We start from the raw sequence: 24,718 nt of genomic DNA, 5'->3' as shown, positions 1-24,718 counted from the left end.
TCTGTTGTATATAAATTATGCCTCAGTAAAGCTTTAAGAAGAATCAAACTAGATCTGTATTACCACTGCAGTATTATACACTAAACTTTAGGGGAAATAGGTGTTTGGTTTTTTAACTATGAAAATACAGAATGAAAATTAATAACTTTTTAACTTTTTAAATTACAGAGACACAGCTAAGTTCTCCTGAAACGTTTGACCTTGAAAAAGAAGTCTCTCCAGGTAGCAGAGAGATCCTGGATGAAGTAAGAATAATAATGGCAGATAAGGAGGTAAATATTCTCTATAATTTTTCTTAGTGTTTTCTTTCTACTGATATTCCTCTCTCTGATGCAACATTGACCTTGGCTGGAAAGATTTAGGTGACAGAAGTTTGCAGTTTTGGAGACACTTATGTCAGAGATTCTTACAGTTAAGTTCAGTTCAGCACTACAGTTCAGTTCAGTTGAGCATTGTTTCTAAAAACAGTAGTTACCATTTCTTGATTTCTTAATATGCTTTATTATTTCTATTACAGATGGGGAAACAGAGGCTTAGGATGTTTAAGTCATTCACTCATACTCAAAATGCTAATAATGGTAGAACTAGAATTTGAACATGGATTTATCTCCAAAGTCTGGGATATTTTCTGTTATATTACTGATAAATAACAGAAATGAACAATCTTGGAAAAAGTCACTATATTTATATTATACGTAACTTTCAGCTCTAATTTCTACATGGTATCAGAAATGCAAAGTCAGGATAGCAGCATGAAAAAATAAGCAGATTTTTATTGGCTTTTTTACCTCTCCTAATTTCACATATCTAGCATCATCCATAAAGGTGGTTGATACAAGTTCATACCTCAATTAAGATTTTCAGTATAGGGCGCCTGGGTGGCTCAGTCGTTAAGCGTCTGCCTTCGGCTCAGGTCATGATCCCAGGGTCCTGGGATCAAGCCCCGCATCGGGCTCCCTGCTTGATGGGGAGTCTGCTTCTGCCTCTCCCACTCCCCCTGCTTGTGTTCCCTCTCTTGCTGTCTCTCTCTCTCTCTGTCAAATAAATAAATAAATCTTAAAAAAAAAAAAAAAGGATTTTCAGTACATATTTATTATATTGAATCTTAGAAAACAGTTTACCAAGAATTTTAAAAAATAATTCAGAATCTTTAAAATTTGTTGTTCTGAAAAGCAGCCTGAGAATTAAACAAATTTTTCTATGGAAATAAATATTTTGGTTACATTTGTATATGTTATCTTACCCTGAGCATTTAAAAATAAAGGTTTCATTCTCTTATTCCTTTTTATACTCTAGGTTTTTTGAAAACAGTTTTTACAATAGAAGGTAGATTCCTTCCCTGGTCTCTGCATTGCAGGTAGCTGGGTAGAAACTCTGCTTTCATGAATCATGCACACTGCTTGGTTCCTTGGAACCTGACCTGTCACAACTGACAGACCAAGATTCCCTGATGGTAACACTCCCTGCAACAGAGTGACTGAGGACAGATCCTGCTAGATAATGTTAAAATGGCTTCCCAGGGAGGGACCAGAACCTTCTAAATGGGGATGGGGAACTGAGTGTTACTAACATAGTCATCTTAACTACAGAAGCCCTACAATCTTTTTGTTAATGAAGGCTGATTTCTTACCCATCCATGACTACAAAGGAGACCGTTCTTTGTTTGGGGCAAAGAGCATGAACCCTATTTAGAATTTATAGTGTATATGTCTGCACCAGTACACATCAAAGGGATGGAATTATATGGCCTTTCTCACATTGAATGTCCTCTTTTTCAGTGTTGCTGTTTGCTGGTATCTGTGGATGTCTGTAAATGGTCTTAGAATTCTGTTTCCATTAAAAGATGTTAGAGATACTATAGTTTTTAAATCATTGAGTAATCACTAGTTCAAGTCACTTATTAGAAAGGTAGAATCTGAACATTTTATAAGCACAAAGATAGTATCATAATGGATGTGGACTCTTGATCTTGGAATCTGTGTATAGGGTCATTTGTCCTAAAATTTCTTGTTTATTGGAAGGTGGTATGGTATAGTGCAAGGAGCTTGAGCATTGGAATTAGAAGAATCCCAACCCTATCACTTAATTTTGTGACCTTGGGCAAATTAATTAATTGTTTTATTCATTTAATATATTTGACAGATATTATAGTTTGTATACTGTGTGCCAATTGTTCATTTTAGACTCTTGAGGTACAAAGATCAACAACAACAAAAAAACAGTCCCTGCCCTCAAAGGGTCCTGGTAAGGGAGGAGACAGACACATAGATAATTATAACGTGGTCTGATAAATAAAATGATAGAGAGATGTCTGGGGCATTAGGGAAGCATAGAAGAGGAATGCTTCTCTGAATGTCAGTTCTTCACATGTAAAATGGACACAAAAAATAACCTATTTTACTGGGTAGCTTTGAAGATTAAATTAGATAAAGAATATGAAACGCATAGCAGAGATTTGGCACAAGTAGAAGTATGCATGTGGAACCAGTTCTTATTTTACTGCTTTGTAATATATTGTGGCTGTTCAGTGATATTAGCTTACTAATGACAGAGAATTGCTCAACAGTATTTGAGTTATTTGGAATAGCATGGCAGAACTGTAATCCTTCTTGATTTGATTTCCTGCGGTGGTCAGGTTCCTTTGGAAATAGTATTTTCTGAATATCTTGCCCGAGATAATCCCTTGGTTGGAGAGAGTCTTTTCTCAGAAAAGTTAATAGAAGTTATTCAGAATCAAACAGTTGGTTTAGTCAGTTGGTTTTTAAGTAAACTATGTTGAGTCCTATGGAAAGAGGGGAAAGATCTAAAGAGCTTTCTAAGCTGCACATAAACTGGGTTGGGGAGGGACAGAGGGCTGGTGATTTGTAGGACATACTTTTATTTTTACCCGGTTCATTTCTTGAGGTGAGGTTTCTTTTGAGGCCAGAAGGTAAGGACCAACCTTTAAGAGATCAAGATTCAGTGTCCAAGTACCTCTTTTGAGAAATGACTGTATAGTATTTTAAAAGAAGTAGAAGCAGCTCTTCAGAGACTGAATCCCTGACTGCAGGGTCCTAATAAAGGCTGCTTCACTTACATTTTTTCCTCTTGAAGTTCCTCTATTGTAGTTAATATTTAAATAGAACTTTTAAATGGTGCTGAAAAAAAATCTTACTTTATATAAAAATGTTCAGAAACCTCTGGGTTGTCTATGAATGTGATTAGAAGTGGTCTTGTATTCACAATAAGACAATAATAGACTACTCTCTCTTGAATACATTAATAGTTGAAGGGACATTCTGTGCATTTTATAGAGCTGGTGATGAATACAAAGGAGTATAGTGCTGGGTGTGAGTGCCAGTGACATTCATGTCATATAACATTTCTGTGCTCAGTGAACTTTAGAATGCCAAGTAACTGCTCAATTGCCATTAACTTTCAGTAACTCAAGACTACTTGCAAATTTTAGGGTATATTGATTTTTCTCCCCTCTGTTCAAATAGCTTTGCATGCACAAGACAACTTTTCCTTGTAAGATTTATGAACAGAAGAACCTGGGTTTATGAGAAACTAAGTGACTAAGCTTGGAATAAATAACACCTAGAACTTCCAGACACACTTGACTTTCTCCACCTTCTAGAGAAGAATAATAGAACCAGGTAGTCTTCCAATATCCCGCAGGGTCAGCAACAAAGTAGAGAGGATGCCTTTTTTGCTTTTGCCGCAATTTGGTAGAATGGAAATACTGAAGTTTTGATGCCACAGAATCTTGGGTTCAAGTCTAGATTGTCCAGTTACTAACTTTGTCATCAGCAGGTTACTTTGCCTTTTAAACAAACATCAATTTCCTCTTCTGTAATACTAGACCTAGTGATCCCTCTGCCAGTTGGGTGGTTGTGAGTGATGGTTATGGAAAATGCTTGGCCAAGCCTGGTATAGAAAATGAATTCAATCACTCACTGTTAGTTCCTATTTCATCTTTCTTTTTTTCCCCCTTTTAAAGTAAAAGGCCACAGGTGGGTTGAAAACGACATTTTCTGGCAGTTGTAGAAACTGTTCGACTTGGTATTTAGATGGCCTGTTTCGCTCTGTTGGATCACATTCACAAGCAGTAGATTTTAGGAATGGCCTAAACCAAAAAAAAAAAAAAAAAACCACACAAAAACAAAAAAAACTCCAGAGCTCAAATTATCTACCCATTGCAGTTTTGGTCTTGTTTTGATCTTGTACCAGAAGAGGGTTTATTTTTTCCCTGTAGTAAGGCATAATAACAGCCCAGGTGTTCTTTGCTCTTAAATGGAAGCAGTGGCTATGCGGGACAGTTTCACATTGATTGGTTAGGACATGCTGTCCTTTGAAGTGAGTATTAGGCAGTAGTGCTGCAGTGCTCACGCATACTGTTGAATTAATCACTGCAGAGTTCTTGGCTCTGACCTGTAAAGGTAAAATAAAACTGCTTCTCAGACACTGGCAACTGTAGGAAAAATGGTGATTATAAAACACTGAAAGGAATAGGAGAGAGAAGGTGTAAGAATGGCTTCTGCAGAATTGTCTTAAGGACTTTCATTTGAGCCTGCTTAAATATTTGGGTCTTAGTTGTTTTGTTTCCTCTTTTAATCTAAAAGTCACAGATAAAACAGAAGAGGTGGTATGTCTTACTGGTCTAAGCTGAGGTCTAGGTCTTAAATTTTAGTTGTGCTTTTGCTTAACTCTTTTGTTTCCTAACTCCTTATGTCTGAAGTCACTGGGAATGCTCACAGTTCTTTTATGAGATCGAAAAAGTTTCTTTGAGATGCTGTTGATATGTAGATTGTTTGAAACAGCAGACACAGCATACTGACCTAAGAGCTTGATAGAGAGGAATGCCCTCAGGTTTTGGAGCTAAACAGTCCTTGATTTGAATTTCAGCTCTGCCTCTTATTTGTTATGTAACTTTGGGCAAGTTGCTTTACTGTTTTGGACAATGCTTTCTTCGTGTGTAAGAAAGGTTATTTTAATACCTTTGTAAGATTACTATGAGGATTAAATGAGTATTACATGCAGAGTGTTTAGCATATAGTATGCAGGTTCTGAATAACTGTTAACTATATTACTAACTAATCTTCAGATCTGAATTTAGCAAACTGATTGGTATTCTCTCTCTCCCTCTCTCTCTCTTTTTTCTTTTTTTTGAGAGAGAGAACATGCGGTGGGGGTGGATCAGAGCTGGGCAGGGCAGGGCAGAGGGAGAGGGAGAATCTTAAGCAGGCTCCATGCCCAGCGCAGAGCCTGATTTGGGGCTCAGTGTCACGACCCTGAGATCATGACCTGAGCCGAAATCAAGAGTCAGAGGCTTAACCTACTGAGCCACCCAGGCGCCTCAGTATTGTCTCTTTGAAAGTAAATGAGGGCGTCTGGGTGGCTCAGTTGATTAAGCGACTGCCTTCAGCTCAGGTCGTGATCCTGGAGTCCCCGGATCGAGTCCCGCATCGGGCTCCCTGCTCATCGGGGAGTCTGCTTCTCCCTCTGACCCTAACCCCTCTCGTGCTCTCTCTCACTCTCTCTCTCAAATAAATAAAATAAAATGTTAAAAAAAAAAAAAGGTATATGTTTAAAAAAAAAAGTAAATGAAAGATGGGATGGAATCTCTTGCAGTTCTTTGAGGGAAAAGATATTTTATATTGTAAAGGTATTACAGTTGCCATTTATTATTTTCTTCAGGTTGGTAACAGGGGAAATGCTGAGAAGGAAATACCTATTTCTACAGTCTCATCCAGTACCCAGGTGTCCTGCCCACTATGTGACCAAGGCTTCCCACCCACAAAGATTGAGCGACATGCCATGTACTGCAATGGGCTGATAGGGCAAGACACAGGTAAAACTTACCAGGATTTATCAAGCTCTTTTCTTTGATGGTAGTTTCGTAATCCTGTGCAATGCAGTATAGGAAAGTCAGACCACTCTTCCTCAAAGTTAAAGTTGTTGGGTTGGTTGGTTGGTTTTTCTTTCTGCTATCTACTTAATTCTCCAGTACTTTTCATGTTCTTTATTACTTTGGTAGGTATGCTATTTTGTTTCACATACTCAGGAGAAAGGGAAGGGAAAAATCTTTATCTTTTAATGTTTCAACTTACACTGTGGTATATGTAGGCCAAAAATCAGTGCGATGCTATGGACCTTGTGTTTCATCTTACATATTCAAATACTGAGACTCCTATGGAACTTGAGGAAGTAAGTTCTAGAGTTGCCCATTTTTTTCAAAATTGAAGTATAGTTGACATACAATGTTATAAGAGTTACTCATTTTTTATTCAAGATAAGTCCCTTGTGGGGTTTTGTGTGTAAAAGTTCTACCTTAAAACTGCAGCTAAAAAGTATCCCTAATTTCAATTCATGTCCTATATTCTGTGCTGCATCACCTTGGAACTATTGGTTACCTCTTGAAGAGAACATCAAAAACCTTGGTTTTGGTGCAGTGTGAGTTATTGACCAAGAGAAATCTGCTTGTTCATCGCAACCCTTGAATTACCACCCCCAATCTTGCCTTTCTGTCTGTGGCTTTAAACTGTAAATATAATAGTATCAGCTCAGCTCTCTGTGGTCCAACGTGTTGAATATAACCATACCTTAGATGATTGGAAGTGTTGCATGCCTCAGTCCTACTTGATTCCCATAACTTAGAAGTATTTAATCTGAAATTATATAATTGTATTTTTATAAATTAAGATTTCCAGGAAGAAAGGCACATGTTATTTAATTTTTCTGAAATAATATACTTTTTATTTATTATATAAGGTAGTACCTAAGCTTAGAATTTAAATAAATTTGATTTTTCTGATTATAAAGTAGTCATGTTCAATATAATAATAATTGCTTATATTTATTGAATACTTAAAATGAGTCAGACACTACTTACATAAATGGGACCACACTATAATATGCATTATTCTACAATTTGCTTTTTTTATTTAGCAGTAAATTTAGATCTTTCCATGGACAGATATATTTTTTACATAGTTGAGATCTTAATATCTGTAAAATTTGTATTTTGCTTTTTCTACTAATAGCATAAAATTTCCCCCATGTCAGCTAAAGCTATGTGTAAAAATATTTTTAATGCTTACATAATATTCTGTAATCTGAATTGTCTCCCCTTACTTAGCTATTGTGTATTTAGCATGTTTCAGGTTGCCATATTATATGTCATTGAGCCTTTTATGCCTAAAGTTGTTGAATTTTGGGGTTATTTCCCAAGGATATATATATTACTAGTTTGGGTGATAGTAAAAAAGATAGGCTCTGGAGTCTAGTCAGTTTGAGGTTGAATCCCATCCTTGTCACTTACCAGTGTGTGATTTTGTGCTAGTTTCCTAGCTTCCCTTTATGCAGCTGGCCAATTAATAGTAATGACCTTATTTGATTTTTGTGAGGTTAAATGAGATATTTTGAGGAAAGTGCATAGCACCGTGCCTAGCACAAAGTAAATAAGGACTTTTAGCTGCTGTTACTATTCCCAGTAGTATAATTACTGGGTCAGAGATTTTGTCATCGTTTTTAAGCATCATTTTAATAGCGTGGTTATCTTTTAAATACAGTGAAAGTTGAAGACCTAAATCTGGCCATCATCTCTTTTTAGTAGAACACTGAAGGACTAGGGTTCTAGATGCAGTTTTAATTTGACATAGCTCTTCAGGTCTGATATTTTTTAGCAGAGAGTTCCAGTGACTGAAAGAATTCTGGGGCTGGACATTTGGTGACCAGAGAAGGAAGAAACTATCCTGCCTATCTCACCAAACATGCTTACCCACTGGCATTAGTTATCTGAGTCAACAACCTACTCAGCATTGAGGTCCAAAAATAAATGAGTTTGAGAAGCTGAATGTACCTTGAGCTCTAGGAAAGATAACCTTCTTCTGGTCAGAGTTATTAGGTAAGGGGTAGTATAAAGTAGCTCCTACTGCCACCTCTGAGACCGAACTCTCATAGTTTGTGGTTAAACAGCAGGTTTTGGTATTCATTACTGTCCAAAGACATCTTTCAGCTATATAATACTTGTCTTTTAGCCTGGTTTTCCTTACTAGGGTGTGGTGGGGCAACTCACAGCCCCAAATACATGCTGTTGAAATTGATTCAGACTTGTTTCTGAGTATTCTGAATATTTATACCACCAGAACCAGGTTTTCTCATTGGACTTGTTGAGAAGCTGACACCATCAGGTGGGCAAAGGAGACTGAGACTTGCACTGTCATTCATTCAGGGAAAGCCTTTCAGGTTCTCTTTATTCCACTGGGACAAGGGTCAGTGACCCTGTCTAATGCCGCTCGGTGGGATTTACATTCTGGTCTTGAGGACTCTTTCAGACATAGATACATACATATATGTTTTCTGATAGACTTGGAAGCCTGTATATTCTCGGCACTGTATGTCTTGTAGCTCTGATCCAGATGTCTCAGAGCTCCATGCAAAGATGTCCGCTATATCCTGAATGACAGTAACACTTTCTTACTCTTTTTTGTAAAGATTTATTTACTTATTTTAGAGAGAGAGCAGGCGCTCGCCTGAGGTGGAGGGGAGGGGCAGAGGGAGAGAATCCTCAAGCAGACTCTGCAATGAGCTTGGAGCCCGACTCAGGGCTTGATCCAGTGATCCATGAGATCACCACCTGAGCCGAAACCAAGAGTTGGACACCCAACTGACTGAGGCTCCTAGGTGCTCCAACACTTTTTTTTTCATAGGGAAATTTGTTTTAAAAATTAGTTCAGGAGTATAATAAAGACAAATCTAGAATACTATAAATTTCAACAGCAACTTGTCTACCTAGAGTGAGAAATTTGATTCCTTTCTATCACCTATTGCCTTCCTCCTCAACGTTAATTAATCCAGATACTTACAGAGCATTTTTTTTTCTTAATGGTGCTAAAACTTATGTGGGTTACTAAAGAAGTTTAAGACAGAATTTCTGCCATTAAGGAGTTTGCAGTCTCATTGGGGAGATAAACATTAACCTAAGAAATTAATTAACAAGGGGCGTCTGGGTGGCTCAGTCGTTGGGTGTCTGCCTTTGGCTCAGGTCATGATCCCGGGGTCATGGGATTGAGCCCCACATCGGGCTCCCTGCTCTGCAGGGAGCCTGCTTCTCCCTCTCCCACTCCCCCTGCTTGTGTTCCCTTTTTCACTGTGTCTCTCTCTGTCAAATAAATAAAATCTTAAAAAAAAAGAAATTAGCAAGATATGACACAAAGTCAATGATAATGTACCCAAATGAATGATTCTGACTGTAAGTTCAGTAGGACAGAGGAGAGCTGCAGTGAATAGGGGTGATGTCTCAGAGAGGGTGGGTTTAGCCTGGGCTGGGAAGGCTGGATAGGTTTGGATAAACCAATGGGAGAGTAGGATGCCCTTTATCCTCCTATAGGTTAGATAAGATAGGAAGCAAGGGCAACAACTACTAAACAACAGCTTCCACTTAATTTTTCTAGTAGTGTTAACTTGCTAACCTGAATTACTCTCTATGACCCTATAACAGAATTTGGAGCAGGGAGTCCCCACTGGAATTGTCCCACTCTTTGCTTTATTCCTGTGTCCTAGGAACGGAGTTTGGAGCTATAGGTGGGGTAGGGAAGTAGTTAGAGGAATTATGTAAAGCACCTACTAGTGTGCCATGTTCTTTCCATATCATACCAAAAATAAGTTTGCTATCTTTGTTTTTTTCACCAGCTTGCCTGTCCCTGTCTTCCTTGCCAGAGATAGTAGTGATTGTTCCTCTCACATTTTATGACTGGAATCAGACAAGCCCTCAGCCTAGTTTTTGGTAAAAGGGAGCCTCTCCTACTATGGAAGGGAAAGAGTTATTCTTGAAAATGCATAACCCAGACTGAGAGACTGTTAGCCCAATGCCTAAGGGGATGGAATAAGAGAGAGGACTTACCTTCCAGAGTTAAGTATCCAGCTCTCCCCTCCTTCCTGTTTTCCCCTAAATCTAATCCTAGACATGCTTGGTTTGGCTGTGTAAAAGAAATAGTAATTAGAGTCATTTACATGAAGTGTCTACCATTTATGCCTAGTTACCATGCAGCACAATAACAATTATGCATATCATTAAATATGTGTCTGATTAACTTTGCTCTAAGTTTTATTTGATTATAATACTACACTCTGGGTAAGTTGGCTCAGTCTGCTCAGTTTGTTGCTCAATGACATGGCTATCCACAGGTATGGAAAATTAGAGGGGGTTGCATTGTTTAGAGGGGAGAAGATTCGCTAAATTAATCTAGACTAGGACAAAGGCAGGTTGCCTTTGTATTTGCTTTCTGGAAAATGTGTTTGAGACCATTTTTATTTAAACACTTAGGAAGAATGAAGCTCTCCATTTACTCATTCAGTAAATATTTACTAAATAACTGCTATATACCAAATACAGTGAACAGAATATACAAAGTTCCTGTTCTCATGGAGTTTATATTCTAGCAGTGGGATACTGACAAATAAATAAACATACAATATGTTAAGTGGTGATAAGTATTTTGGAGAAGAAAAGAAAGCAGAGGAAGAGGCGGTTAGGGAGCACTGAGGTCAGGAGGTAGCAATTTAGAATAGGTGGTCAGGGAAGGTCTCATTGAGAAGGTGACATCTAAGCAGAGACCTAAAGGAAGTGAGGGATTTCAAGGTGGAGAGAAGAGTGTGTTACAGGCAGAGGGAACAGTAAGTGCAAAGACCTTTGGTTGTGAACAGGCTTGATGTGTATGAGGAATGACAAAGAAGCCTGTGTGGCTGGAGTGAAGTTAAGTGAGGGAAAGATAAACAATGAGATTAGAGAGGTAATTGGGGAGGGGATAAGTGGACAGATCACATAGGGTTCTTAGGCCATAGTAAGGATTTTAGCTTTTACTCTGAGCAAAGGGGGAACCATTGGAGGGATTTGAGCAAAGAATGAATTAATATTTGAATAAAGGATCACTCTGCTCTATTATAGATTGTTGGGGTGCGGGACAACAGTGGAAGCTGGGAGAACAGCCAACATTTTATTTTTGGCAGTATGATCGAGTGGGAGAAACACGGGCTTTGGAACTAGACAGATCTGAATTTAAATTTCAGCTGTAATACTTGTCAGCTGGATAATATTTAACAAATGACCTTACCTTTTTGAGGATCAGATGCCTTGTTTGTAAAATTAGCTTGACATCATTAGGATTATCATGAGAATCAGAGACACTTTAGGGGCACCTGGATGGCTCAGTTGGTTAAGCGTCTGCCTTCAGCTCGGGTCATGATCCAGGAGTTCCAGGATCGAGCCCTATATTGGGCTCCCTGTTCAGCGGGGAGTCTTTTCTCCCTCTCTCTCTGCCGCCCCCCCCACCCCATGCTCTCTCTTTCTCTCACTCACTTTCCCTCTCAAATAAATAAATAAAATTGTAAAAAAAAAGAATCAGAGACACTTTATAAAGTACCTAGCACTGTTTAGCACGCAATAAATGTTCAATAAATGGTAGCTGCTGTTATTATTGAATATTATTCCTGCCTGTGTAGTCTTTCTGAAGTCTGTGTTTGTATGCCAATACATAAAGGATAAGCCATCAGCCAGGTAGAGCTAAGGGGAAGATGAAAGGCAAGGAAGTGGTAAGGTGGTAAGAATAATAAGCTAGTGAGAAATAGATTGTAGGAGAGTTAGGGAAGCTGAAGGCATTAACTGTGTACACTTTGGGCCTAGATACAGGGGTGTGGCTTAGAGTCAGGATACTGTCAAGAATGGATTTCTCTTCATGGATATCTCCTGGAAAAATAATAGTGGGTAAGTAGGTGAATGGAGGGGAGAGTCCTTGCTGTAGACTTGCCTGACAGCTAACAGAGAAGGACTGAGGCCTAGAATAGGCTTGACTTGGGTGACTCAGCAAAAATTGTAAGACCTGAACATCTCTAATGAAAAAAATTTGTTAGGGGCGCCTGGGTGGCTCAGTCGTTAGGCTTCTGCCTTCGGCTCAGGTCATGATCCCGGGGTCCTGGGATTGAGCCCTGCGTCTGACTCCCTGCTCAGCGGGGAGCCTGCTTTTTCCTCTGCCTCTCCCACTCCCCCTGCTTGTGTTCCTGCTCTCGCTATCTCTCTCGCTGTCAAATAAATAAAATCTTTTTTAAAAAAAAGAAAATAAAATTTTTAATTAGACAAAGTTTAACTTTTTCTGTTTTATATACCTGAATTTATCTACCTGACTGTAGTTTGTGCCCCACTTAGTCTTCTCACTTGTGTTAATATGGCTTTTGTGATACCTAGGAGGATTAGATTAACTATATTGCTATTGACACCTAACTACTGAGGTGTTAACAATTGGGAAATAGCATGGGTTTAGTAAAAATAACATGGATTTTGGAGACAGAGGCCTGTGGGGAGATATACAAATCCAAACATACTGAGATTATAGTGCAGTTGGGCAGAAAAGGCATGCACATGAATAACTGTAACACAAGGTTAGAACTACTAATGGACATGCAGTCTGTGGTGTTTCAGAGGAAATGTGATTAGAGATTAAGATGGAAGGGCATTAATGTAAAAGAACAGTAGGCAAAATCACATAAATAGAAAAATATGAACAATATACAGGAAAGAACAAGTGATTCAGTGTGGTTGTAGTATGGGCAGTATGAAAGGAAATAGGCAATTGTAGAATGACAAATTAACTTGAAATATGTTGGTTAATATGGGGTATTTTTTCAACTGTAAAAGAATTTTTTGTGTGTTTACTTCACTGTAGTGTATAGGACTCTTTGGGATGTGTTAGAAATATAATTCAAGTAACCTTAAGCAAAAAACAAGTTAATTTGCATGGTAATTGGGAAGTCTGGTGTAGGTTTCAGACAGAGCTGGATCTAGGGGCTCAGATGATGTCTCTCCATCTCTTGACTCTTACTTGTCTGAGGTCTTTTCAAGGGCAAACAAGATGTCTGCCCACAGCTGTAGACTGTTAGTCTTTAATGGAAAGGAGTTCTTTCTCCTGAAAGTATAAGTCATTCTAGAGAAAGACTTTTTTTTTTTTTTTTTAAGATTTTATTTATTTGACAGAGACACAGCGAGAGAGGGAACACAAGCTGGGGGAGTGGGAGAGGGAGAAGCAGGCCTCCTGCAGAGCAGGGAGCCTGATGCGGGGCTTGATCCCAGGACCCTGGGATCATGACCTGAGCCGAAGGCAGATGCTTAACGACTGAGCCACCCAGGCGCCGTAAAGAAAGACTTTCGATTAGGTTTTGATTTAAGTGTCCATTGGTGGTCTAGTTGCTGTAACCAAGTAGATGGATATGCATTGTTTATAAGTCAGAACAAGTAACAGAAAACCCTATTGATATCTGTCACAAAATTCTATAAATCACAGTAACAGGAAACACCATTAACAATGGGTTTAATATGTAGGGTTTCTTTTTCTGACATAACAAGGTATCTAAAGTGAGGCAGTAGCTCAGTGATGTAATGAGAACTTAGGCTTTTCTCTTTTGGCTCTACAATCTTTGACTTGTAGCTTCTTGACTCATGGTTTCAAGGTGGCTTTTTTATATCTAGACCTCACATCTGTGTTCTAGGCAGGAAGGAGGGGTCAAAGGGGCAAGGCTGTAGATTTTGACTGTTGCCTTCTAATACTCCTGTATTAGGAATCTAATATTCCTATAATCTTGTGGAATTGACCTTACTGCAAATTGTGGTGGAATTAGGTCTGTTTTAAATTTAGTATTTGTTTATGTCTTTTATGTATGTATTTTATATATTTGTTTACATATGTATAAAATTATACTGTCTTTGAAGTCGATAATTTGCTTTGTACAGTGATTCAACTTAATAGAAATTTTTGTGTTCTAAATGATTTAGTGAAGTGTTGTGCTAGGTCCTGGGGGTGCTCAAGATGTGGTAAAGGGATATGAGAGAGGTGACTGGGACCTCAGATTTATACTCAGGGAATTTATAGTCCAGTGTAGCAAACAGACTTGGGCATAAGTATGATACAAATCAGCTGAAGTACTAAAATAGAGGCACTAACCACTTATAAAGGTGGAAGGGATTACTTCTGGTTGGCAAGAAAAAGAGCAGATTCTTTTTTTGATTTGATTTTTTTTTATAATTTTGTTTTTGTTTTTCTTTTTTTTTTTATTCATTTGAGACAGAGAGATACAGAGAGAGAGAGAGCAGGAGCAGTGGGGAGAGGCAGAGGAATAGGTAGAAGCAGACTCCCCACCGAGCAGGGAGCCCGACATGGGGCTCGATCCCAGGACCTGGAGATCATGACCTGAGCTGAAGGCAGATGCTTAACCATCTGAGCCACCCAGGTGCCCCAAAGAGCAGATTCTTATTTAAGTGTTCCCCTAATATCAGGCATGGGTTTTTTTACCTTTTTTTTTTTTTTTTCCCCTGTTAAAGATAAACATCGAAAATAGCATGAGCCTTCTTGGGGTGCCTGGCTGGATCAGTCATTGGAGCATGTGACTCTTTATGTTGGGGTTGTGAGATGAAGCCCATGTTGGGTGTAGAGATTACTTAAAAAATAAAATCTTTTAATAAAGAAAGCAAGCAAGCCAGTGGCGTAAGCCTTGTAATATATAAATTGTCTGAATTTCTGTTTTACTTAAACTAGGATTACTAAAAGTGGAATTACTGGATTATATCTATAAAGTTTTAAGATTGCTTTGTAGAAAGATTTCAGTTATTTAAATTCTCACCACTAGCATATGAGACTGTTCTTTTCACAACACCATTCCAAATACTGAGGAATATTTTTTTTTCTTTTTTACAGATCTTGGCATATTTGATAGATAAATAATAGCATTTCACTGTAGTTTATATTTCTTTGATTAGTAGTAAATTGAAATTTTTTCTTTTTTTAAAAAGCCAATTTGTCTTTCTTCTTTGAAGAATTGTTCTCTCAACTTTGCCCAAGTATCTTTTGGGTTCCTAGTATTTTTCTTATCCGTTTATATAAGTTCTTTATAAGTGATTTGCCTTTTGCTTCCAGGGTGCTTTCCAGGTTTTTTCTATCCATCCGTCAGTTTTCACCAAGTTTCTAGATTTACGCAGCCTGAGAAAGCAACCTCCTTGTGTGAATACTGTCAAAGCTTTTATTTCTTCAAGAGGAGTGCTGATTCTGTAGAAAGATCTAATTGGTGTAAATAGAAGTGGCACTGATATGGGGAAAAGAGTTTTGGAATCCATGCAGAATTAAGGGGGGTGGGCATCAAGGAGAAAGGATAAAGAATTTATTGCTATTGATGATAGGAGGAAGCTAAGAGGTAGGAGAAGGTCGTGGTTTGGTACAGGAATCACCAGGAACCAGATGCCCAAAGTTGTATACTATTTAAGAGATTCCTCTTTGATAACTTGACTGCAGAACTGTTTGGCATTTTCAGGAATGGCCACCATCTTATTTGAATGCCTATTGACATAGCTACTGGATGACCAGTACCTTCACCCCAGACTTGTTAAGTTGCACTGCATGTAACCCTTCTCCTCTTGTATTAATAATGTAGCAGCAGTGTGCCTCTTCCCTCCCCTCCTCTTGCATCTTGGTTGTCTTCTGACAACTTTTGTTCAACCTTTCTGTGAAACATTTTCTCATATCTGCTCCACTGTGATACAGTCATAAAGTTGCTGTATGATTTGGCATATGAAGTGGCAGTCTGACTGCAGTATGTGTCTGCTTGAGTCCTCAGTGCCTTCACTCTTCTATCTTATTCCTCTTAACATTGACTTTGTCTTTGCTTCAGTTACCCCTACTCATTCTGCCTTGCTGCTAAAGAGCCAGACCTCAGGATTCTTTTTGCAGTTTTCTTCTGCCAGATGTGCTTATTCTTTCCTTGAAAAATAAAATAGCTCTTATTAGCACCTGAGTTAATACCCAAAGCATCATGTGTTGAAGGAATATTATCAGCTAAAAACCATTTCAGAGTTCTCTCACTTTATGATCTAGTCACATTTTTTAATTCAGGCATCTAGAGCATTTTAAGAAAGAAGTAAGTTCAAGGAATTAATATTAGATCAGTCATCTCCATTAGAACTATCTTAGGGCCACAGGCAGGACTTTAGTTACCTTAGAAGGTGTTACCGTTATCTTCATTTTTCTCACAAGGAAACTGGCATCAGAGAGGTTTAGTACTTGTCCAGCATCAGATAGCTAATAAGCAGTAGAACCAAGGCCCAAGCCCAGGTTGACCTGATTCCAGGACTAGCATTCTTCATTGCTACAGGTTCTATCTGCCTTCCCATGTATGGAGATGGGAATACACACAGTCGGGAAAGTTTGAGGAGACCATGGAAGCCTCAGTCAGTTTTAGGAAGGCAGAGTACTAGAATCCTTCATCCCTGAATGCAGACATGAAATCTGATCTCATCAGAATTGACCTTGTCAGCTTTTCAATTACCTGGGAAAAACGGTTTGGTGGATTCAGACTATTTCCTAGTGAACAGAGTTGATATGACATAAGTCACCTCTGAAAAGTGTGTGTGCAAAGTGAAAGGATCAGATGAACTATCAGAATTACTTCTGGTGGTGGCTGTGGAAATTGTCCATTCACAGACTGAATTTTTACTTAAGAAGTCTAAGGGCATAATATAAAGGAAACACTTGATAGCAAGATACTATTTTTCCATTAAGTAAAAGGATTTAATTTGCCAAGTCTTTACAGATCATACCTAATATCAACCAATAAGAGCTACCATTTATGAGTACCTGCTATATACCAGGAACTGTGCTTTTTGTGTATTTTGCTTTAATTCTCATAACAATCTTTGAAACAGATATTATTCCACTTTTATAGAAGAGGAGGCTTGACAGGAAAATAATTTCTGCAATATCACATACCTAGAAAGTGGCAGGAGCTGGGCTACACAATCAGCTTTATTATTATTATTATTATTTTTTACACAATCAGCCTTAATTAAAAAGCTTATACTCCAAAGAATTATCCAGGAATGTTCAGATTAAAAAAAAAACAAGATTCAGAATACTAAATTTAATGATAGTCAATATATTGTTTTAAGAATTGATATTAAAACTGTGTGTTTCTATAAGAACAAAGTAATGATAATGTAATTTTGAGAATAAAGGATTCTTAGTGGAGGTGGGTGGAGACAGGATGGGATCAAGAAGAAGTACGCAGTTAGATAATCAATTTTGAGAATAGTGTAGTTTTTAAGTTGGATGATTGGTTTCGATATATTTTCTTTTGTATATATTATTAACATTTTAAAGAGCTTATATGTTTCTATTATGCTTCTTGTCATTCATTTCACTTCTCTAAGAACCTTGATAAAGCAGCCACTTGTAAAATTCAGAGAAGTTCAGAGTTTTTTTTCTCTATATGAAACACATTTAGTATTACCTTAATTTAGGCTCTGATGACAGTATGTGCGCACTGGATATAATTGCCATTAATGATTCTTTAGAGAGAAACCTCTTGGATTTTTTTCTGGGTTCTTTATATCTAGTGCTGCCTTTCATACCAGTTTCTTCAAAAGACAATGGCCAGTCTAATTTTGACTATTGTCTTGCAAAAAGGATTATGTGTGTGTTTTAAATACAAACAAAATTCGACTAAAAATTGAGAGGATTAAGTAGTACTTTGAACCCCAGTGTACCACCCATTCATCAACTCATGGTCACTGCTGTTTTATCTATATTCCATCCATAATCTCCTCTCCTCAGATTATTTCAAATCAGATCCCAGATATCCTTCATTATATTACTAAGTATCCTTGAAAGATAAGATCTGTTTATTTATTTATTTTATTTTTTAAGGGCACCTGGGTGCCTCAGTTGGTTAAGTGACTGACTTCGGCTTGGGTCGTGAGAGCCCGGCATCAGGCTCCCTGCTCGGCGGGAAGCCTGCTTCTTCCTCTCCCTCTGCTGCTCCCACTGCTTGTGCTCTGCTGCTCTCTCTCTCTCTCTGTCAAATAAATAAAATCTTAAAAAAAAAAAAAAAGATTTATTTGAGAGAGAGAGCACTAGAAGGTAGAGGGAGAGAATCTTCAAGCAGACTCCCTGCTGAGCGTGGAGCTCAATGCAGGGCTGGATCTCATGACCCATGAGATTATGACCTGAGCTGAAACTGAGAGTTGGATGCTCAACCGACTGAGCCACCCAGGCACCCCAAGATCTCTAAAAGAAAAGCCTATCTAACCATCATACTGTTATACCTAAAAAATTAATATCATCAAATATTTGGTGGGTTCAAATCTCCTTGAGTCTTCTGATTGTTTGAAATCAGAGTCCAACAAGGTTTATACATTGTAGAGAGTTTTTGATACTAATATCTCAGGCTCTTTTAATTTACAGGAGAGTCACACCTGCAAGGTGTTCCTTTTTAAGACTTAAACACTCATGATTTATACTCATAAGGTTAGTATTGTTATTAACAGTAACTGTGTCATAGTCGTTTTTATTCCCACCACAGCATCTTAACAGTGCTATGCAGGTAGGCCCTCTGAAAATGTACTCTTTTAAAGCCAGAGTTGACAAACTTTTCTTAAAGGGACAGATAATAAATATTTTAGGCTTTGTAGGCCACATGGTCTCTGTCACAGCTACTCAGATCTCTGTCACAGCTACACAGCTGTGCTATTACAGCACAAAAGTGGCCGGAGACAATATGTAAATGAACTAGATGGCTTTGTTCCAGTAAAAGTTTATTTCTAAAATAATTTGTTTATTTGCCTATCCTATAAATATAAATACATTTATTTGCCATAATTTGCCTATCCCTGTTCTACAGCATTGGTTTTTCAGAATGTGTTCTGTAGATCACTAGGGTTCTGTGGAGGCATGGAAAGGGCTTGGCAGCCAGGACTAGTATTAGTAAAGAGTCTACCTTTAGGGGCGCCTGGGTGGCTCAGTCATTAAGCGTCTGCCTTCGGCTCAGGTCATGATCCCAGGGTCCTGGGATCGAGCCCCGCATCGGGCTCCCTGCTCCGCGGGAAGCCTGCTTCTCCTTCTCCCACTCCCCCTGCTTGTGTTCCCTCTCTCGCTGTCTCTCTCTGTCAAACAAATAAATAAAATCTTAAAAAAAAAAAAAAAAAGAGTCTACCTTTATCACCTACCTCATCCAGAACTCTGCTTTTATGAATTTTTATATATTGGGTTTCAAATGAGATTTTATTTGAAAACAGGATTCTCTCATTTAGAAAAAAAAAAGTTTAAGTTCATAGTTTATAACGTATTCCTAGTCTTTATAACAGTGCCTCCTATTACTGTTGCTTTGTGTTAAGCACTGTGCACTTCTGTATTTATACTTAACCCTTGTCTCATCTGATCTTTGCAGCAACCTTAAAATTAAATTGTCATTCCCAAGGAGAAGTAAGTAACTTTGTCAAAACCACTAAACTAGTAAATTGGATTGTTTGAACTTTTTTTTTTTTTTTTAAGATTTACTTATTTATTTGAGGTAGGGAGGTGCAGAGGGAGAGGGAGAAAGAATCTAAAGCAGACTCCCCACTGAGCAGCAGAGCCAGAGGCAGGGCTCCACGACCCTGAGATCATAACTAAGCCAATATTAAGAGTTAGATGCTTAACCAACTGAGCCACCCAGGCACCCTTGGTTTGTTTGACTTTTTATTATTGAGAAGGAATTCTCTATATGTCCTGAATACTAGTCATTTGTCACATATATGTCATAAAGACAATTTCTTCTAGTCTGTGACTTGCCTGTTTTCCTAATGGTGTCTTGATGAGCAGAAGTTTTAAGAAGAAGTTTAATTTGTCAATTTTTTTTATGCTTATTGTTTTCTGTTTAGGTTTATGATGCATTCTGAATTAATTTTTGTGGGAGGTGTCAAGTAAGGGGTGAGGTTTATTTCTTCTGTATGAATATCAGTTGTTCCAGCACCATTTGTGGAAAAAACTTCCTTTTCTTAATGGATTACTTTGTTGCCTTTTTAGAAAAATTAAATGACTATATAAGTGAGGTCTTGTTCTCTGTTATAGTTCACTGATCTGTTTATCTTTATGCCAATGATACAAATATCTTGATTACAGTAGCTTCATAGTAAGTCTTGAAGTCAGGTAGCAAAAATTCCCTTTGTTCTTTTTTAAGATTGCTGGATATTATAGTCTTTTGCATTTCTATATAAATTTTGCAGTCAACTTGTAAGTATATTCCTTAGTTTCCAACTTTATCTCTGTTAATATTTTTCTTGAAGTATATTTTATCTGATAGAACAACTGAACAGTTTTAGCCATTTCAGCTCTTTTATGTCTACTGTTTGCCTAGTATATCTTTTTCTATTCAGTTACTTTTAACGTATTTGTATTTTCTTTTTTTTTTTAAGATTTTATTTACTTATTTGAAAGAGAGTAAGAGAGCAGGGGGAGCGGCAGAGGGAGAGGGAGAAAAGCAGGCTCCTCACTGAGCAGGGAGCCTGATGCAAGGCTCGATCTCAGGACCCCAGGATCATGCCGAGCCGAAGACAGATGCCTAACTGAGCCACCCGTGCGCCCTGTATTTTTATTCTTTTAAAGGATTTATTTATTTATTTGAGAGAGACAGAGAGCAGAGCAGGGAGCCTGATGCGGGACTAGATCCCAGGACCCTGGGATCACGACCCAAGCCGAAGGCAGTTGCTTAACCAACTGAGCCACCCAGGCACCCCCTCCAGCACTTTAAATCCTTTATTCCACCTTCTTCTGGCCTTCATAGTTTCTGACAAGAAATCTATGATCATTCAAATTGTTGTACCCCTGTAAGCTGAAAATGTCATATTTGCCTCATTCTCTTTGTATGTTTCTTGAATTTTATCTTGGACATTGTGAATGTTATATTGTGGATATTCTAGAGTCTGTCTTATTAAAGTATTGTTTGTTTTATTAGTTAACTGGGTTGGAATTAAACTGCATATTCTTGTTTGGGGAGGCAGTTCAAATCTTAATTTGGTTCTTTTATCCTTAACTGGAGTCTCTTTTGTACATGAATAGTTCTGGAGTCAGTCAGAGACCTGGGTTTATTTACAAAAAACGGGGTCTTCTCTTTTCTGGTTCTTCCTCCAGGAGTATTCCTCAGTTTGGATTTGTCTGATGTTTTCCTATGATTATATTCAGGTTGAACATTTTTGACAAGAATATAACAAAGGGAATATTGTAGTCTTCTAAATGCATCATGTCTTGGTCATTTTGGGCTGCTCTAACAAAGTACCACAGACTGGGTGGCTTATAAAAAACAAATTTATTTCTCACAGTTCTGGAAGTCTGAGGTCAGGGTGCTAAGCATTGTTGTGTTCTGGAGAGAGCGTTCTTCTGGGTTGTAGATTGCTGACTTTTTGCTATGTCTCATGTGATAAAAGGAGAGAGCTCTGGTTTCTTCAGCCCCTTATAATGGCACTAATCCCATTCATGAAGGCTCAACTCTCATGAGCTAATCACCACCCAGGGGCCTCACCTTCTAATACTATCACACTGGGGTTTAGAATTTCAACATATGAATTATGGGGGGACACAAACATTCAATCCATAACATCACATAAGGGGGCAAATGATCATCAGTTTGTACTATTGGCATTGTTAAATTTGATCTTCTCTTTAAGGTGGTGTTTACCAGATTTTCTTCTATAAAGGTACCCTTTCCCCTTTTTGTGATAAGTATGTCATCTATGGGGTAGTGCCTTGAGACTATATGAATATTCTATTCTCAAGCAGGCATTCACCCATGGTTTTAAGATCAATTGGTGATTCTTGCTTAAATTAATTATTATTATAGCAGTGAATGATTTTTTTTTTCTGCCATTCTTCTACATTGATTAGCTGACGTTCTTCTGTAAAGAAGAACTTTCTTTCCTTATCCCTTGTTAGTATTTTTTTAATGTGGAATGAACTCATGGATTCATTTATTTTTTTAAGATTTTTTAATTTTGAAGTCATCTCTACATTCAGTGTGGGGCTCAAACTCACAACTGCAAGATCAAGATTTGCATGTTCCTCCAACTGAGCCAGCCAGGTGCCCTGGATTCATTTTTTAAATTTAATGTGTTGTAATTCATTCTTTCCAGTAGTCATTTTGATGTTCAAATTGTTCCAAATTTGACCAGTGGAAATCCCTTCAGGTTGTCTTCTATAAACTTTGGGCATGTGCCCATCAAATTTTTGAGCACTTTCTTTTTACGACAAGAGGTTATAGGGTTACCATGACTTATCCTGTCCAGATCTGGAATTTGCCATTTACGCAAGGGCTCTACTCCTAATCATTAGACTGTTTTGCCTTCTAACAATTTTTTTGAGCATCACGTCTTTATTGTAGAAGATTTTAGGGAAATTTTATTCAGAAAAAATTTATCCATGACCCAGCCCAATCCAAACCACTGTTGTAGTTTGATATGTATCCTTTCTTTACTTTTTTTTTTAAACATAGTTTTTACCAGCAGGTTTTATGTTGAATCTATTTTTTATTTTCATTGTTTAACAGTATAATGAATCCCTATGAACCTGTTTTCTAGCTTCAGTAGTTATCAACATATGACGAATCTTTTTTCACTTATAACATGCCTTCCATCCACCCCCCACTAGATTTTGGGGAAGCAGTTTTCAGGCGTATCATATCATCTATAAATACTTTAATATGGGTAAAGGGAATAACTATAAAGCTCTTAAAGCAAGAGTGTTTGACATGTTTCTTACAGCAGCAGGGAAGCCACAGTGAGTACAGTGGGATGAGCAACAGAGGAAAAGAGAGATCAGATCAGTGATCAGATCATCTGGGTTTTTGCACTTTATTCTAAATATGATGAAATGCCATATAACAGTTGAGAGCAAGGGAGTGATGTAATCCAACTCTGGCTACTGTGTGAAATATAGTCTGTAGAGGACCAGGAGCAAAAGTAGAAGTGAACAGGAGGCACTTGCAGTATTCCAGGCAGGGTCTAATGTTTACTTGGATCATGATGATAGCTGTGAGGTAAAGAAGTTGCCAAATTTGGGATGTATGTTGGAGATTGAACCTACAGGATTTCTGGAGTATGACAGAAAGAGAAAACTCAGGTGACACCGTGGTTTTGCCCTGAGCAACTGGTTTAATGATGACTCCATTTTTTGAGATTAGGAAATTCAAGAGATCCAAAACAGCCAAAACAGTCCTGAAAAAGAACAAAGTTGAGGGTTCACACTTCCTAATTATATAACTTACCAATCAAGACAGTATGCTGCTGGCATAAGGATAGATATATATAGATCAATGGAATAGAATTGAGAGTCCAGAATTAAAACTGTACATTTATAGCTAACCAGGTTTCGACAAGGCTATCAGGATAATTCAGTAGGGGGAAAATAGTCTATTCAACAAATGGTGCTAAGACAACTGAATGTCCACATGCAAAAGAAAAAGTTGACTCCTACTTCAGACTACATATAAAAAATAGATCAAAGACCTAAATGTAAGTACTAAAAACTCTAAAACTCTCTTAGGGGTAAATCTTCAGGACCTTAAATTTGGCAATGGATTCTTAGATATGACACCAAAACTATAAGCAATATAAGACAAAAATAGATAAATTAGACACCATCAAAATTTAAAGCTGCTGTGCATCAAAGGACGCTATCAAGAAAGTAAAAAGAAAAATATACAGAATGGGAGAAAATATTTGCAGATCATGTATCTGTTAAAGGTCTAGATTCCAGAATATATAAAGAACTCTTACCACTCAACAACAAAAAGACAACCCAATTAAAACAAAAGACTCAAGTAGACATTTCTCCAAAGAAGATATACAAATGGCCAACAAGCACATGAAAAAATGATCAGCATCATTAGTCAATAGAGAAATGCAAGTCAAAATCACGAGATACTTCACATCCACTAGGATCTCTATTTAAAACAAAAATAACAAATGTTGGCAAGAATGTGAAGAAATTGGAACCCTCCCCCCCGCCCCCAGTACATTTTCTGTGGGAATATAAAATGGTGCAGCCACGGTCTGGAAAAAAAAGGAATAAATTACTGATATATGCTACAACACGGATGAACCTTGGAAACATATGTTAAGTGAAAGAAACCAGTCACAAAAGACCAAACATAGTACAATTCAATTTATATGACATGCCCAGAGTGGGCAAACCCATAGAGACAGAAGTAGATCAGTGGTTTGCCTAGGGCTGGAGGTTAGCAGGGAAATGGAGAGTGACTGTTAATGGGAACAGGTTTCTTTTTCAGTTATTGAAAATACTATAAAATTGATAGTGGTGATAGTTGCACAACTATGAATATACTAAAAACCATTGAATTACACTTTAAGTTAGTGAATTATGTAATATGAATCATATCTCAATAAAGTTGTTGTATCAAAACAAAAATGGTGACTCCAGAGTCAGGATGGATACTGGAGGTTTAAGGATAGCAGAGGAGAAATAAAATAGTCTCTGGGAGAGTAGAAGAATAAACTGACTATGGAAACATATGATGATTGCTGGGCAGTACTGAGGGGCCACTTGAGGTCTGTGGTCTTAAATATACTGTGAGCCCAGTCAGCATTGTTGTGCTGCTTGTGGACACGTAATAAATAGGTAGAAGGTTGGATCTAATCAAAATTGGGTTTTGCCAGGGAGTAGAATAGAAATTAGAAATGAGTTGAGAGAATATTCAAGGGAATTGTTAATATGATAACGGTGAAATCTAAGTTAGGTAAGAAGTGAGGCCATGACAGGGTAATGGACAATGAAAAGGTGATAGTCTAGATTTAGACATCCCAGTGGGGCTGAAGGATTATTGGAGTTAGGATATTAGAGGGAGTGAGTTGGAAAAGATAGGGGGTGGTGATCAGAGA

At 37.9% G+C, this 24,718-nt stretch overlaps 1 protein-coding gene across 5 annotated transcripts in view; it reads left to right on the top strand.

Annotated features, from left to right (window-relative positions):
• The window catches only part of UIMC1 (ubiquitin interaction motif containing 1), a 170,184-nt gene that overhangs the window by 130,444 nt on the left and 15,022 nt on the right, over window positions 1-24,718 (top strand). For all 5 annotated transcript variants that reach the window (XM_078066907.1, XM_078066911.1, XM_078066908.1 and 2 more), the window contains 2 exons: window positions 169-272; window positions 5,680-5,833. In XM_078066907.1, coding sequence (XP_077923033.1) covers window positions 169-272; window positions 5,680-5,833 — 258 coding nt within the window. The remainder of the gene's footprint in view (window positions 1-168; window positions 273-5,679; window positions 5,834-24,718) is intronic.

This window comes from Halichoerus grypus, chromosome 2, assembly GCF_964656455.1.
Source record: "Halichoerus grypus chromosome 2, mHalGry1.hap1.1, whole genome shotgun sequence".
In the NCBI taxonomy this organism is placed as follows: Eukaryota; Metazoa; Chordata; class Mammalia; order Carnivora; family Phocidae; genus Halichoerus; species Halichoerus grypus.
This window is presented reverse-complemented; position numbering and strand designations above follow the sequence as displayed.